This window comes from Barbus barbus (assembly GCF_936440315.1).
Source record: "Barbus barbus genome assembly, chromosome: 2".
Classification (NCBI taxonomy): Eukaryota; Metazoa; Chordata; class Actinopteri; order Cypriniformes; family Cyprinidae; genus Barbus; species Barbus barbus.
The window spans coordinates 22111945-22129578 of record NC_136730.1 but is presented as its reverse complement, the minus strand read 5'-3'; the positions used below and the strand labels follow the sequence as shown (position 1 = coordinate 22129578).

General features: G+C 39.0%; 1 protein-coding gene across 1 annotated transcript in view; it reads right to left on the bottom strand.

The window, feature by feature from the left end:
• Positions 1-5343: 5343 nt before the first annotated feature.
• The window catches only part of LOC306878276 (TOX high mobility group box family member 3-like), a 52297-nt gene continuing 40006 nt past the window's right edge, over positions 5344-17634 (bottom strand). The window contains exons 3-7 of the mRNA XM_079430525.1: positions 16139-16387; positions 9528-9791; positions 9187-9414; positions 8798-8878; positions 5344-7823 (exon numbers count right to left, since the gene is read on the bottom strand). Coding sequence (XP_079286651.1) covers positions 7080-7823; positions 8798-8878; positions 9187-9414; positions 9528-9791; positions 16139-16387 — 1566 coding nt within the window. The 3' untranslated portion in view covers positions 5344-7079. The remainder of the gene's footprint in view (positions 7824-8797; positions 8879-9186; positions 9415-9527; positions 9792-16138; positions 16388-17634) is intronic.

Sequence of the window (17634 nt, the reverse complement as noted above, 5' to 3'; positions counted from 1 at the left end):
TATATAATTAGAACCTATTTTTCCCCTCATACAGTATGTCCTCTTCTTCAAAATGTTTAAACAATCAAATAAAAAAACATGATAATAATAATACTTATTATTATTAATATTTTTAAAATCCATCCATCAATTTTCCATACCACTTAACTTCTTTAGGGCTGTGGGTGGAATTATCATATTCCTTTGATGATGCAGACAGTATTTTTCACATCATCTACAGCACATTACTGAATATTTCTAATGGCCAAATATACAAACAAACAATAATAAAAATAAATAAATAAAACGTAAAATGGTGATTTTTCAAGCATTTATATATGTTTAGCCATCCTATCTGGTTTATATTTTAAAGTGCTGTGTAATTTGAACTCTTATTCTTTAGTTGCATTAGATTAGTCTGACTCATCAGGGCCTTCAAAAGACTAAGCATAAATACTGTTTCCTCTTTCTCCATTTGACAGCCGTAATGGAATCCACCAAGCTCATAGAGACAAGATGCAAGATTTACCATCTCATATTTAACTGTTTCTACTGCACCCATTGAAAAGAGCATTCCTCCTCATAATCTGTAAAAGATTTGTTTCTGACTCCCCTTTCATCGGAGCAATGCGTTTCCACCCTTCCCTCCCTCCCTCTTTCTCTCTCTTTCAAACTTGTGTGTAACCTTTCTCTGCCCCCATTGTTTGGCTTTTGTTTGGCAACAGCTGTTGGGGTGGTTTTTTTTGGTCAGCTGTGAGAGCTCCAGGCACAACAGGAGCAGATGGCGTTTTGCCCTGCATGAATGGAGAAACGGAGGAGAGGAGCTGAATAGAGTCTCTCTGAATGGTGTCTGTACAGCACCTGCCCCTTGTAGCTCCGCACAGACATCATAGAAGCATGATCTGCTATGGCTTCCTTACTGGCGTACAGAATTAGACACAGAGAGAGAGAGACTGATGTAGAGAAGAAGTAGAGAGAAAGAGAGAGAGATGGAGCATGGCTTGTTGGTTTGTGTCCACATTTATTGATTTCTCTCAGACCACTGGAATAATGTGCCGTATAGTAAGTTTGAGTTATTGGATATGACATAGCATGCACATGTAATCTATCACTTTGCTCTCCCAATACACTTTATCAGCTTTGTTGCTATAGTAACATCTGAGCTCAGTAATAGCTTACATTAACAGCCTAAGTAAGTCACAATAAAAAGCAATTTCAGAGAGTCAGGTTTCCCAGAAGAACACAAAGTCCACAGAAAACTGAAGAGGAATTGGAAAGAGGCAACTCGGGGGAAACGAGATATGGTTTTATATTCTGCAACCGAAGGAGAAGGAATTAATTCTCTCTCTCCCAGAGACGTCTGTCAGCAACGAAGTTTAGTTCTATGTCACAGCAAAGCAAAAGTTCCTCAATCAATGCCAGCTCACAATGCGATTTTAAAATTAATCTCTAATAAATGTAACAGTAACAGTAGTGCTGAGAAATTCCAGCTATGTGCAAACTGGTTCTGAATACCAAATCGCATTGTTTGTGTTGGCCTCAGAAATACTGACTGTACAGTAAACTATGTTTGGAGATTTCCTGAGAACTGCTGGCTTTTTTTCTGCCTGCAAGGTGAAACAGAGTCGTATTTCTGGGCTCGTTCACCCCAGTGATTTTGAAGCAGGATTGTTTGTTTGATGACCTTTAACTCTCAGAGTTGGACTTTGAGAGCGGTCAAGAGAAAACTGAGGGAATAAAGTAGTTTGTGAACAACTCACAACATATCTTGACTTTGGCTGTGCTATTTTCGTTGTAGCAATTAAAAATACACAGAAAATGCAGTATTTTTATAGTGACTCAGTCCATGGACTATTTATGAGCTGCAAAGAAAAAAAAAATCTTTTGGAGTGCTGTATTGCCGTATGCAAAGGTAACCTTGGTATATTCAAAGAACAGCACATTAAAATTATTTTGGCTGTGGAGAACAATGAATGGAGGTTGAAATTATACTCACTTAAATTCAGAAAGTTCATAATATGCTATAAAATGAACTTGCTGAAGTTCAAATATTGAGGGCTTCATTGTATTCGTCGTTGAAGCGTGAAATTTAGCTTCACAGAATAATCTCGCTTGACATTAATAAGTGCGTATAAGTATCCTGCTTTAGCGAAAACTATTTTCTGGGAATTTAAACTTCAATTTAGTGCAGTTCTGCTGTTTCTGGCAGAGCTGAGAGGGCTGCTGGGAACTCATTTGATCTGTTCTTGGGAGGAATCGGGCTTTGATAAAGTGGTGTTAAAAAGCAAAGGCTGGTGCTAACTGTACTGAGTAAACATAGCTACTGTATAACCATCATCTCACCATCGAGGCAATCAACTATACAAACTAGTACTAATTGTGAAACCAACACTTGTGAAAAGAAGTATTTTTCTACAGAAAGACTGTAAAGCATGGTAACAAATAAATAGTGAGTACAAATAAACAGCTTATGTTAACTAAAATGAATCTAAATATCAGATGAAAAATATCAATTAAAAATGAGAAGTATAGACTTGGTGCTCTGTGTGGCATAGGATAAAATTATTCAAATGAAAACAAATATAAAGGAATTAAAGCAAAATAGAAACATTAACAAAAAATACTAATTAAAATTACATGAATTATATTAATATATATATATATATAATTCAAAATGGTAATAAATACTATACTAGTTAGTGTACACATTATAAAAAACCTAGAATCTATTAAATGTGTTTTACAATGTAATATAATGTAAATCTAAATAAATAAACAGTTCATACAGTACATCACAGTGTTCTAGAAGATTGCTTTAAAGGTATTTTTTAATCAAAAGAAAGTAAATAAAAGAAAGAAAAGACGTTTGAAAGTCAAGTTCTGTACTTGGCCTCAGACCCAGCTGTTAGCCTATCATTCAGTCTGGGGAATCTTTCATACAAATGTTCACAGCAGCACCAGCAGGTCAACAGCACCTAAAGAAAGCTCTCTCTCTGACTGAGAGGTCAACATTGTGCAAACAAAAACTGCCAAGGATCAACGGGATCTTGCCCAAAGCTAGTCAGCGAAACTCTTCACTCACTGCAAGGCCAGGTGTCTGAAGTCAGGTCAAAGGTTGCATCTGTTGTTTGGGAGCTGGGTGGGAAGGGCTTCGTTTTGTTAATGGAGGGCAAGCGGCATGGCCTACCAGACAGTGTTACTGATGTTCCGTGGCTAGAGATGACCTTTGCCCTATTTAAGTTCTACCCTATTTGGTTATTGTTGCTAAGCTACACCAACAATGTCCACAACTAGAAACTCTCCATCTGTCATGTAGCTGCTTTATCAGTGATTGCTTTATCAGAAGCCAATAAATTGTATCAATGATTACCTTAAATTACAGATCACAAGCATTTAGTCAAATTTCATAAGACTGACTAGACTCAGTGAGGTAGAAAATGCTTGATTGCTAACTACAAATATGAAATGGTCTTTTCACAACAGCAGGCTTACAGCTTTGAATTTGGTAAAGCACAGTATAATCAAATGTGATATAATAGAAATGATGGTCATTTCTTTTCATGCTCTGATGGAAACTAGCTAGAGACCACAAGCTACTGAGGCCTCAGGACACAGACCTTTTGTCACACCGCTCCCACTGAATCTGTGCAGACAGCAGGGTAATGAAAGACACCAATCAATCATTGATTGATATTACAAAAATGGGACATTCACAATGCATATGACCTTTTCCTCTGTCTTTAACACAGACTAAATTAAAATGCATGTCTATGCACACACACACATACACTAGGAGTGTTGAATAGCAGTTGAATATTATGTTATATCCAATAAAACTACTGTCCGATCATGTGACTGTGGTTTGAACTAGATTCTATAAATAGACATCATATGATTACTGGAGGGTAATTCTAGTCGAGGTGGAATTTGTTTGCTTTGAAGAATTTATGGTAACATTTTACTTCAAGATATATATTTATTTATAAATTCTGTAATTTATTACTTACCATCATGTCATTTCAACCTTTCTTTTGTGTAACATAGAAAATACTATGTATATTATATGGACAAAAACAGCTGAAATATTCTTCTTTATATATGTATGTCTATATATAAAATAGACATAAAAATATATAAATGTATAATATATAATTTAAATAACACTGCTTTGCTTTATGTATAAAGAAAGCAATTCATGCAGGTTTGGAATTGCATAAGTGTGTGTAAATGACGACAGAAATTTCATTTTTAGATCAACTACTAGCACTGTATGGAAAATATATTATACATATAGGCTATACAATGAAATTTAAATGAGGTCTAGATGATGGTCAGTTTTTTCTTCTGTCCCTGAAACGGCACACGATTTCATTCAAAATCACTCGTGTGCTGTTGTTCATCAGCTGTTGTTAGGACATATAATCAATTTTGAAAATGTCTGCAAACCGTTATTTATTTATTCATCACAGGGGTGTGTCAGAGTTCCAACCCTTGTTGTGAGATATTTATCCTCACTGAGACCATGCGGATAACAAGGTTTACCAAATAACAAGGTACTGCATGCATTATTGATGCTGCCCTCCATGAGACTGTTCGGAATAATAAGCGCTATTTCCCGGCCCCTCATTACCGGCTGTTTTTAAAGGATGTGTTTGGTCGCCATGGACACCACTCTTACATTCTATGCTTAGCAATCTTCGCTCTCTCCCTCCTTCTCTCTCCCCACTTCTTGCCATTGAAATTCAGGGCATGTGGGGTACTCGCTGTTTTTAATTTTCATTTCATCATAGGCGCTTTAAGACTGTTGCCAGCACTTATTTGCAGTTTTCCTGCAGACCTCTCCACTACACCCTCTGACAGAACAGATGCTGCAATTAATCAAAGAGAGAGAGTGTGGGATTCTCTGTGACACAAAACCCGACTCGAGAGCCAATCACTGCAGCCTCTCTCATGCAAATTGCACAAGCATTCTCAAAATTAACTAATTGGGTACAAAATACAGATTGAGAATTCTATTAATGTGGAACAAGATATGCGCAGACACAGATTCCTTCCCTTCTGTTGCGTTCGGGCGTCTCTGTCTGGCGTAGCGTGTAAAGACACCAGCGCCTCTCAGCAGATAAAGGCGTTCCACTGTCCTCACGTGCTTATTGTGCGTTTATGATAATTAGCCTTTTGCAAATCCTACCTTCCCCCACAAATATTTGTGTCTGGGGGCTCAGAGGTCATTTTTAAAATGTGAAACACCATGGGAAAGGAGACCGGTGTAAACAGGAAAGAAACAAAAAACAGGAACACAGAAAATATTTGCAAAAATAAATCAATAAAAATACAACTGTATATCCCAAATCAACAGAATATTTTCAGTACTGATGTCTTTATTTTAAATCTTTCATAACTAACAAGGACACATTGAGGAAATATTTTATACAAAAGTATGGCTAATATAATCTTTGAAATGAATCAGTTCCTTGAAATAAATATTTTTGATTATTTTAATTGCAAACAGAGAGACACAGAGAAATATAATACAAAATTATGGCTAGTATCATATTGATGATGATGATGATGATGGAATGCCTCTTTTTAATGTTGTTGTTTTGGATGGCAAAAATAAAACTTAATAAATGACATTTATGACGTTTAAAAACAGATGGAGTTTCCAAATGACACAAACTGTATTTATTTTACTGTCAGGTTTTTAAAAGCAATTAATTTTGAAATGTAAGCAAAAATACAAACAAATGATTTGCTGCTACTGTAACTCATAAAAAAGTAGAAAAGAGCACTATGAGATAAAGCAGGTGACAGGTCAGCTTGCCAACGTCTGCATTTAAAGCCTCACATATTAAAACTTTACAACAAATGTACAACTTCATTTTCTTTTATCTTACCACTGATTCTTTTACAGCTGGCACAAAATACTTCCATGTCCTTTCTATGATAGTAAAAAAACACATGATAAGACTCCCATTTAACGGCCCTTGTTGTGAGATGTAGGGTATTATGAAATAAAAATTACCCCAATCAGAAAACCAACAGCCTAAATTCAGTAATTTAGCTTTTTCTCCCATAAAATAAGTTTTCATTACACAAAAGAAAACAACAGAAACATAACTTATTCAATAAAACTTCTGAGGTAAAGATAATTACAGAGAAGAAGTTTTTTGGAGTGCTGTTACTACATATGTTGAAGCGAATGCGCTTTTGTCCAGAGGAGAAGAACTCCAAAAACGTTCTCTCCTCTTTCCTAAGAACACATACAGCAGGTCACAGAAGGTGTTTGGAGACGTGATGACTGAAATGATCTATGGAAGTGTGTCAAATAGTCCAGCAAAACGCAGAGTGTTTTACATCTTTCGAAAATTTCCTGTTTGATGACACGGTATGAGATGTGTCAAACACCACTTGGTTCTAAAAGCAGGATGATTTGATTGAGAGCTTCCCAACATTGACTGTTTCATCCGTGGGAATGCCAAGAAGGACGATGGAAAAGTGAAGAAGAGAGGGCAGATTTGACGATACACTGGCCAGACAGTGCAAGAGCCATACAGCATGTCTCTGATGACCAGTTTAGTAGCAGTTCAGTTCATCTCTTTTGCGAAACAGTGCCTTCTTTAGAAATCCCCATCCACAGAAATCCGGTCTTCTATTTTGTCTGGTGGTGAAAGCCAATCCAACCTCATAAATAAAGCTGTTAAATAAAACAGTCAGGTGTTTCTGTGATCGTCTCTGAATGTTCTTCCCACGCCATCATGCTCTGACAGAGTTTAAACTCCACAACAGAGAGAGAGAGAGAGAGAGAAACCAAATGAACTAAATATACATACAAATGACTACTGGGCACTCAAGTCTATCAACAGACCTCCCGGTAGCTCAGCCTATCTTATAGACAAAAAATCCAGCTAAGACGCTTCGTCCTTTTAACACATATCTTATATCCATCTAGAACAAAGGACAGTTCTTTGTAAAACATTCATATTTCTTACACACTTCTTAAGTGCAACTTAAAAAAAGCAACCTTGTAACGATGCTTTTCAATAACAACTTCCTTCCGGCTTTCTTGTAGAGTCGCGACTGTGGGTCCGAGGGCTTTTGGTTCAGTAGATGCTCACTTGCGACAGGACCTGCGCATGAGCCTGTACCTGTGAGGGGTGAGGCTGGGATGCAGGAGGGGGCGGCGGGCTGCCGAGAGAAGCCGAGTGCGGTGTGCCAGGCGAGTGCTGCACAGGCGAACACTGCGACTGTGGGAGATGCTGCTGCATTTGATGCTGCTGCATCTGCTGCATGTGCTGCATTTGCATTTGCTGCTGCTGCTGCATCTGTTGGTGCTGCTGCTGCTGCTGCATGTGGTGCTGCTGAAGCTGCTGCTGCAGGTGATGCTGGAAATGCTGCTGCTGCATTTGCTGCTGAATCTGCTGGTGGTGCATTTGCTGCTGCTGCATTTGATGGTGCTGCAAGTGCTGCTGCATCTGCTGCTGTTGCATCTGCTGCTGCATGGAAGCGTGCCGGGGCTGCATCGGCGGACTCAATTGCGACAACACGCCCGACTGCGGACCGCCCGCTCCCATCTGCCCCAGCAGCTGCGACTGAACGCCGCCGGCCGTCATGTTCTGATGAGCTACCGTGACTGAGGTGACAATCTGGCTGCTGCCAACACGCATTTGCAGAGGTTTTGGGGCGATGGCTCGAGGCAGGGCCTGCTGGAGCGCCTGTGCCACGGCTGACATCGAGGGGTGCTGGGATAGAGGGGAAGGCAGCACGAGCGCTGGCGACAAGCTGGTGGAGGCGAGGGTCTGCTGCACCGAGCGGATTGTCTGGGCCTCCGCTGACTCTGCGGCAGCCTGAGACAGAAATAGCAAGTGGTCAAATGAATTCTAGTACTCAACAGATTCTTTCTTATGTAGTGCCCTCTCCTTTATTAGTGCTGATCCGGTGACTGACTCGACAGAAAAGCTGTTCAGAGAAAATTGCTGCTGTCTTACATTCTGTGATCTAAAGAACTTGCCAAGAGGGGAATTTACATTATTTAGTAGCCTAGTAGAAAAGATCTGAAATACGTCTTGCACACTGAAAATAACAAACTTTGTGCTTCAGAATTTCTGAAAAAATCTATTTACTCAACGCAATGTGATACTGTTGTCATAAATGTAGCATAAATCTCTAGTATCGGAGTTGCTTGGACTTTAACATACAGTACCGCTAAACTGTCTGTAAAATTTTAATTTTTTAAAAGAAGCCACAAATATGCAAATGCTCCCGACTGCCTGGCTGATACAGCAAGTTAATGAGGCATGATGAATCATAAGAATATCTCATTTTAATTAATTAGCTGTATTTAATGCTATTTTTACACCTCTAGTGTGATGGAACAAACACATTCACAGTCACATTCAAGTATGCAAGATAAATTTGTTTATGGAAAATACAACTTTAAAATCCTTTCCATCTGGTTTTATAAAGTTCAGTTTGAGAAAATCAATGAATGTTAACTAATGCACAAAGAAATAAACACTTCTCCTAGTTACAGAAGAACTGCTGTTTTCAATTGCCTTTCAGCTGGCAGTTCTACATTCGGTTCTTACATTGAAAAGTTTACTGTGTATAAGGTCTTGTCTTTTAAAAGTGGTTAAGGACTCAAGGCGAAAGCTATTGAGCCTGAAAGTGAGCTGAACTATTATTCGGATACAGGTAAATAGAAATATAACAGAAAACATGAAGAATGGCAAAAATGAAGACAACACAGTGAGCGGTAGTCTGAATTGAGGAAAGGAAAAACAGACAGACAGAAAGCCGTTTAATCAGAAAACATCTTCACCTTTGACACAAGGCTAGCGCGGTACGCTGCGAGAGCTTTCAGGTACTCTTTCTTTGCTGCTTCTGTTTTGCTTTTGTAAACCTGTGGAGAACAGAATACGTGAGGTGTGATAAACAGATAATTAGCGGAACGTTGACTGGCAAGCATGCGCTTCACAACAGGGAGAGCCTGCAGGCTTCATCTCAGCCGGTAATAAAAAACTAAAGAAGGGTGGAAATATCAAACAGTCTGTTAAAATACCTGACAAAAATCATTCTGTGCAAAAATGAGAGTAGAAACTAAGAACATTTGTTATTCTAGCTCAAGTGAGAAGACTCCAAAGCTATAGATGGTGTTCTTTGTGAGGTTAAAATGATCTTTTGTTATTACACAGGATTGCCGTTTGATACCTGTTTCTGCTCCTCTCCCAATCCATCCCACATAGAAGCTACTATCTTGGACACCTCTCCGAACGTGGCGTTAGGGTTCTGGCCTTTAATGGCCGCCTGGGTATCTCTGAAGAACAGGGCGTATGCAGACACTGGCTTCTGGGGCTCATTGGGATCCTTCTTCTTCTTTTTCTTGGGCGTCTTAGGCTTCTTACCCGCATCAGGGGCGGGACGCTTTTCACCAATCACCTGAAGGCGAGAAGGCAGCTTGTTATAAGATCTCACTAATTGGATGTTGATTTCATTCTCAAATAAATGTTATGATGAAAACCACACAAATGCATGGATTAAATGGCACTCACCCTGTTTCCTTCCTCTTGATCGTCTTCATTAATAGAGCTGGAGGGAGAGGGTGTGGCAGATTTGCTGGCGGGTGGGGATGGGGATGTGTGAGCAATGTTTGATCCGGTCATATTCAGCCCCAGCTGTGTGTTGATCTGGGACTGGTTGATGGTGGTAAACTGGTTTTGTGACATCATGCCATTGGGGTTATGCATGCTAATGATGGAGCGCATCACCATGGTGGGGTTTGGAGGGTACTGACGGAGGTGGGTCTGACCGACAGCCTGCAGAGCAAACAGACAACAAAAACTTGTTTAGATATACACTACCTTACAAACGTTTAGTGTCAGTATGACTTTTTTAAGGATGTATTAAATTGATTGTTACAAAACCATATTACAAAAGATGTTTTTTTTTTGTTTTGTTGAACTTTCTATCAATCAAAAAATTCTGAAAAAATCTGTCAAACAAATTTTTGTCTATATTATAGTGCTAGACACATTGTGTGTTTTATATGTATATTTTTTTTCAGACAAAATAGTACAGAACTTGATATTGGTCATTTATCAGCCATAACAAAAAGTAATTATCAGCTTATCTGTATTAGTCAGAGGTTTAGTATATTTGCAGTTAGGGGAAAATATAATTAGCTCAATATAGAAGAAGAACTGCAGTAAAAAGAAAGTCCCAATCAAAACTAAAACAAATGTATTGGGTGTGATTGAAGGTGGGGTACACAGGAACCTGATGTGTTTTGCATCGACTGAACAAACACAGTCACCAAAAGCAGATTACAGAACAAGAATCAACAGCTAGAGAAAACCAAGAGTTCATTTGATCTCCTTTGTTCATTTTTCATTCTACATCAACTCTCTCTCTCTCTCCATCTGGTATTCAGAGACTCAAGCTCAATATCTGTATGTGTCAACACATCATAAAGCTGTGCACCTGGCCTTATTGGCCAGACCTGCTGAACCCTCTCCCTTAGTACAATATTCTAACACTTTCCCTCACACACAGATTACATTTTCTCTGTATTAATTCCCTGGGTACACGCAGCTTCATATCGAATCCGTGCCTTATCAAAAAACACAATCTACAAAACAATAGCTGTTTTCAACATCTGTTAGGCTGATGCTGGAAATTTTGCCCCTTTTTTTTTTTTTTTTAAAGAAACATACTGTAAAAAATGAAGCAAGTAAACTAGATAGTTAAATGGATAAACAAAAGAATCTAACACATAATTGCACTGCCACAGAAATAAACACATTTGCATGAGTTTCATCGCTAGAATGCAGTGACAGAGCCAGCAGCAGTCTTTGTGTCAGACCGTGTTCATTAGTCACAACCATCTGTGTCTAACTCTTCAACACTAACAGTCAGCGATGCCCTGTATGCCTTCTGTAATGTAAAGAGCGAAGGGAATCACAGAGATGTAAGATTGATTATCATCAAAGTCTCTGGCTGGGCTTTGTGTTCTGGTGAACACTTCAACATGATCAATGATGAACATGCAACATTTGTCAGACGACCATATGCTAACTTACTCTTGATTTTTTTTCCATGTACTGACTACATTTGTGAATGAGGTCTCAGAAACGGTCAGAACTGGTCTTTAGTTTCAGGAGCACTTTGATCCGGTCGCACAAAGCAGAACAGATGTGGAAATAATTCCCGAGGCGGATTATGAAAAAGAGGCTGCAATTTATCTTGAAGCATCTAATGATTTGACAACATTATCTTCCAAATTCCCAATGATTATACAACAGAAAAAGAAAACATGAGATGATTTTGTATAAAACAGATATTTATGTGTAGAATCGGTAGATGGAAAAGAAAGAAGGCTGAATGGAGCATTCAAAGTAAAGCCGCACAAACAGCAGTCAGCTTTTGCTAATAGCAGCCTTTGTAGGCAATGAAAGAAATGTGATTTCTGCTGTCAGAGAGGTTTAGCTGGTAGAATGAGTGAGTCAGTATCCGATCTGTTTATTTATGTCCCTGCTACACACCCTCCATTTGCATTTTGATTGGAACATTGTCTGCTGACACACAGCTCACATCTACACAGATGCTTTTGATAGTCTTCATAAATCTGTAAATAACTTCTTATCTGAAGAGCAAAGAGGCCAGATGTGCCCTCTCCTCTCCTCTGTGTGTTTGCGTGTGCTTGTGCAAATGTTGCTATTATTCCAGCAATCAGCCCATCTCAGCTGACTGTATCCCAGCAAAAAATAACCTTTTTCTCCTCGTATCTTTATTCCGCGACATACTTTACTACAGGCACAAAAGCTTCCGACATTAAAAGGTGCCAAAAAGAGATGCTGACCAAACAGCCACGCCACACAACGAGACCCTTGTCTGACACACTGAGACGTTTGATGGATGACTGTTTGGTTCTGCCTCAAATAGTATCCTCAACCCTTTCATCAAAAGCAGGAACCGCAACTAAACAGTCAAGAAAATATACTGGGGGAAAAAAAAACAGCCCAGACCTCTTTTTTTCCAGCATGTGTTCATAACCATAACATAACCAATACTGCTTTCAGACGATCGGGATAAGAATCTGAAGATGCCGTGTCAAAGGCTGAGAGTCTCGGGTCTGCTCTTTAAGATACCAGCCTCAGGATTCTGTGGGGGGTGGGAATGGAATTGGAGAGTTTATTAAAAGCAGCTTGGTATGAGCTGTTCCATGCTGAAAAGAATGTTAACAAGTTCAATTTCCATTCAATCTTTCCGTGGAGCTCTTGGAAATGTTCCATAACAGAAAAAGGAGTAAAATCATCTATATGGTAATTATGAGGATGAATCGTACAAGTTTGGCCAGTGTGAAAAGGTCAGCTCTATTATGAATAGTTTATCAGCCCCCGGCACATATTCACAGCTGCACTGGAACCTTAACCAACATGCTGCTTTATTTTTCAACCATTTATGGGCACCTGCATAACTGGCTCCTCGAGAAAAAAAAAGAAAATGGAATTTTGAATGCTTGCAGAGACCATGGTAGCGTGAAGATAAATTGTTTTCTACTCCTATTCCTCCTCACTCTCTTCTCTAACTCCATCTACAAAATACACACACATTCTCTCGTTTCATGCAGCTCATATACCGTTCATGCTCAATGCACCCTGTACGAATTGTCCCCTTTGAAAAAAAGGCCCACAAACATTGTTGCCTTAAAAAAAAAAGACTAGTCTAAAACCTACCTCTCTCCTCACTCTCATTTATTTTCCTTACCTCCTCCCTCCCTTCACTTCTCCCGTTGCACTATGGGTATTTAAAACTTGTTCAACATGATTTCATTTCATTTCAAATACTGGCTGAGAAAACTAAATTACAGAATCAATCACATAGAAGGTCAGGCTGAGACTTCATTACAAGTATTGCATGCCTGCATGAATATCTTTCATTTCTTACTGGCCCAATGTCACAATGGCTGTCTGACAAAAAAAAGAAGAAAAAGAAAAACATGAAGGTGAAGGGGGAGAAAAAAAAATCCACTTTCAGAGATTGATGTACAACTGATGTCACAACTACTCAGCTTGGAGATAAGATAACAGAAACGTGTAAAGAGAAAGAGTGTGGGGGGGGGGGGGGGGGGGGGGGGTGAGAGAGAAAGTGCACGTGTGTGTGTGTGTGTGTGTGTGTGTGTGTGTGTGTGTGTGTGTCTGTGTGGTATTGGAGGAGAAGAAAAATATAGTTTCTGCAACACTGGTCATATTTTCCATTTTATTCACAGACACAGCAGTCAGATCCCATGCAGTCAGTTTGTGAAAAAAACTGTTCCACTGTAGATTGCTTCGAATCCCACAAACACCTGCTCTGTATAAATACACTGCTCGTTCATTATATTTTTCATTTAGGTAAAATAATAATGTTTATTTAATAATTTCTATACATCTATATATATTCTTTAGTCTCTACAAAAAACAAATGAACATCAATGCATTACATTGCAGTGTATCAAAAGAACAAATAAACCACTTTTGTTGCTATTGCATTTTAATTCATGCACACTGCTTAAAAAATTAGATGCAGGTAAAATAGGAATGCTAAACCTGCTCTGCACAACCTCCAAGAACATCTCTTCTGAACTAAATAGGTGATCACATAATTTGCGTCTTCATCGGTTTCCGTCTACACTGAGATCCAGTCAGAACCCAGATTCCAGCGAGTCTCAAACGAAATGCAGGAGCTTGTTAGGAGAACAGATTAAATAAATAATGACTTCACATTCTGAATCCTGCCAGACTTCTTCACAGCTGAGAAATGGATTTTGCCGAGTTGGGTTTGGCCAGCAGCATCTGCGGCTAATTTTTCCTGACATACGTGGAGCATTAGAGGGAAGGAATTAGAGGAATTGTTGGCTTTAATGCAGAAACACAAAGGGCAGATGAAACTAGCACAGGTACGCTGTTCTGTTTTGATCCCTCATAGATCTCTTTAAGTTGCACTTAAGAGTTGGAATAGATTTTTTGAGGTATAAATTCTCTTGACATGCATTTTTGTTTTATTGCTGCCCATCTGTCTTAAATATTAAAATTGGATCCCGAATTGTACTTAATGGCCTGTCTTTCTGCATTACATGTACAATTCTAAAACGCATCAAAATGACTGAAGGACGACGCTGGAGGTTACAGTGCTAACTTCTGCTAACCCTTAGCGAGTCCTTTATAAATGTGAGACATTGACTCAAAGGCACGACACTGTCTGTACCAGTCCCAGAGAGTAGGACAAACTGAGATCAATTCCATTAAGAGGAGAGAGACTGAGAGTCTTTCAGGAGGACAATGAGTGATGAGCGATAGAGAAGAATCAGAGGGACATCACAATGCCACCAGGCACAGACCAGAGTGCCCTCATTCTCCCCCAAACCCGCTAATATAGTCCCCACACAATCAGAACCACTATCCACAGAAAGAGCTGCTAAAGAGGAATAATGTTGGAGAATCAAATCTAATCCCTTCACAGCACAGTGAGAACAGGCCGTATTGTAATTGTGTCAAGGTTCCGTTTTTCTTCCAGATGCATACGAGCTTAACTGACCATGAAATGAAAATTCTTTAGGCAAAAAGCCTTCCGGCGGTCACTTATGCAGCACAGATATTTTAAAAGCTGCAATTATTTTACTCGCCAGCAGCACGGATGGCCAGGAAAAGAGCAATAAAATTTGATGGTGCCTATCCATATTGGAATGTAAATAAAGATATATTATTCCACATATACATTGTCAGTTAAGGGAAAGCGAGGGACTATTCAGAATGAAAATTAAATAAAAATAAAAACAGTTCATGAAAAATCTCAAAAACTGAAACATCAAAAGCCTGCCAACGCATCATCTGCTGGCTAATGTCACTTTGTGTCCTTTTATGTATTCAAATTTCTCTGATAGCAATTTCATTTCTATAATAGCGGTTTGAAAATATCTAGTCTAGCCATTGGCATTTTCAATACTTCCTCTTCGATGAATCCACGTCTGTGGCATTTAGGAGCCATTTCTCTATCTGAATTAACAGCCATAAAAGCTTGATCATAAAACATGATTATTATGAAGCAAATGCTTGCCTAGACCTTTATTTTATCTTACATGTTATTCATCACAGCAACACAAGGTTGAAAATAAATATATTCAGCTAAGCTGACCAATTTTATTGCATGCCTTCATTGTCATCTGTTGTCTTTTCAAAATATTGTCATTTGCTAATCCTCATGTTGTTCTAAGCACTTATGACTATTTCTTCCATGGCGCACACAAATAGAAACTTTAATCAATACTAGTCGCTCTTTTCTATGAAGTCACAATGAATGAGGATTGGAGCTTATAGTCTTCAAGAAGTTTGCAAAACAACCATTAAAATACCTTTACCATAGAAAAATCATGAAAGTGGTTCACATGTCTTCTGCACTGTAATCCAAGTCTTATGAAGCCATCCAATAGCTCTCTGTGTTGTTAATTATATTTTTTTTATCTAGTAAGCTGTTAACCATTACCAGATCACAGACTTGAACCTAAGAACTAAATGAGTCACATTTTTGAATGAATCATTCAGCCCAGTTTTGCAAACTGGATGAACGGATTTAATGAACAGATGCGGCACAGTTCTGTTCAAGAACTGATTATTGTTACTTGTCTCACAAACATTGTGGTAAGGGCTAGGGCAAAAATGCATGACATATAGGGAACTTATGTGTTTTTTTTTTGGGTTTTTTTGTCATTTTGGAGTTCTCCACCAGTTCTCATTCTCTTTCATAAAAAATGGAAAGTGTGGCCAGGATATTAACTTTTGAGCTCCATGGAAGATCATAAGAAATCATGACAGAATTTATATTTATGGATGTACAAATACAAATCCAGTTTTATGACAACAGCACGTATCGTCAGCCACCTCGATTTGTTTTGCACATAACACCTTTGTCAAACATATTTGCATTTAGAGGAGCACACCTACCTGGATTTAAATCCTCACTTAAATCCAGGTGGCTCTAAAAGCTAAATGTAACTGCCAGTGAATGATTTTGTGGAAATATTTTTTGTGTAGTTTTTGACTTTGCATAACGACTGCCTTCAACATCTGCAAACATTAAGATCTTTAAAATGTTCAAGCAAATAACCAGAGAATAACCACACACTTACTCCTGGATGTCCATTGTTGATTTGTCCTTCCTGCTCCATCATATTTCTGGAGATGGTGATTGAGGGCAGCTCCAGGCTCTGGGGTGGGAACTGAGGGGTAAACGACCCCCGCTGAGAGTTGGGGTGGTCAGGTAGCCCGGGGAAAGGTGAGTCCACCTCCTGGAGGCCCATACCAGGCTCAGTCTCAGGAGGAGGGGTGATGGGGGGTATTTCGAACTCCTCATCTCCAAGACTTGGAGTATGAAACGTCTAACAAAAAGACAAAGGAGAAAATCAGCGATGAATTTTGCTCAAAATTTGGTGAGGGCCTGCAAAGTTGAAAACCTGAAAATCACTATGATGTTACACTACAGAAATGTAACACAACTTACTGACTTCTCATAACAAAAGTTGGAAACACATTTCATTTCAGAGCTAAGAAATATCTGTTGACCAGAGCAGAAGAGATAAGAAAACCTATTTAATACTTGTACAAGAAATGGATGTATATTCTGACCCAAAGCATTACATTCTCCATGAAACAGGATGTGAAAAAAGATGTCTGAATCTGAAATGCAATATTGTGTGGCTATCACACTTGCAGGAGGACAAAATAAAAGCTGCTTAATCCAAGCTGGATGATGTTGGCTGGAGGAGAAAAGAAAGTGCAGGGAGTGATGGGTTTAGAGAACGTTCACGCAGATTATTTCGGCTGTCCAGAAGTGTCGCACTTTGTTCTTCTCAGTTGCACCTCCAAATCTGCTCATCAAACGACCAAATCCCTCCGCCTGTGAATTACAGCCTATCGTCACACTTAATTTGCTTATGTTGACTACCTGCTCTGGACTCCTCTTCGAGGAATTCACTGACCTCCGCATCTCTATTTATTTCTTTATTTCTCCCTCAATTTCTTGCTGTATGTATTCAGAACTTCTCGTTTCATGTTCAAACCTGTTCTCAGTCTTCACTTTAATACTCTCAACGTGTTTCCTTCACTGCCTCGAAAAACATATCAACATCATGTCAACACATCATCCATCCTCTAAAGCTGTTTGTCTTTCTTCCTGCTATCACTCTATATCTTGTCTTTCATATTCCCACTTCCTCATTCTCAACCACCTTTCCTTCCAGTTTTATTCTTTACTCTTTTGTAAAAGCATAATGTGCACAGGGAATCTGCCGACACATTCAAACACACATACAGACACAGCATGGTGGGACTTCTCCTACATCCAAACCAAACTCTCACAAAAACATTTCTGCATTTTAGATTTTAATTTAGACATTTTTAGTATCTTTATTAAGACATTTTCTTCATAGCCATTGAATGGTCACAATGTGGGTGATTTTGGGGTTCCTTACTACCCTAATGGGGACATTTTGGTTCTCAAAATGTAGGCAAAACCATCCCCCCATCCACACCCACACACACATATACTGGGACTCAAAGCTCATTCAGTGCCTGTATGATGAGATCCAGCCGAGGGGTAAGGCTAATAATCAGCTCTTTTTCGTCA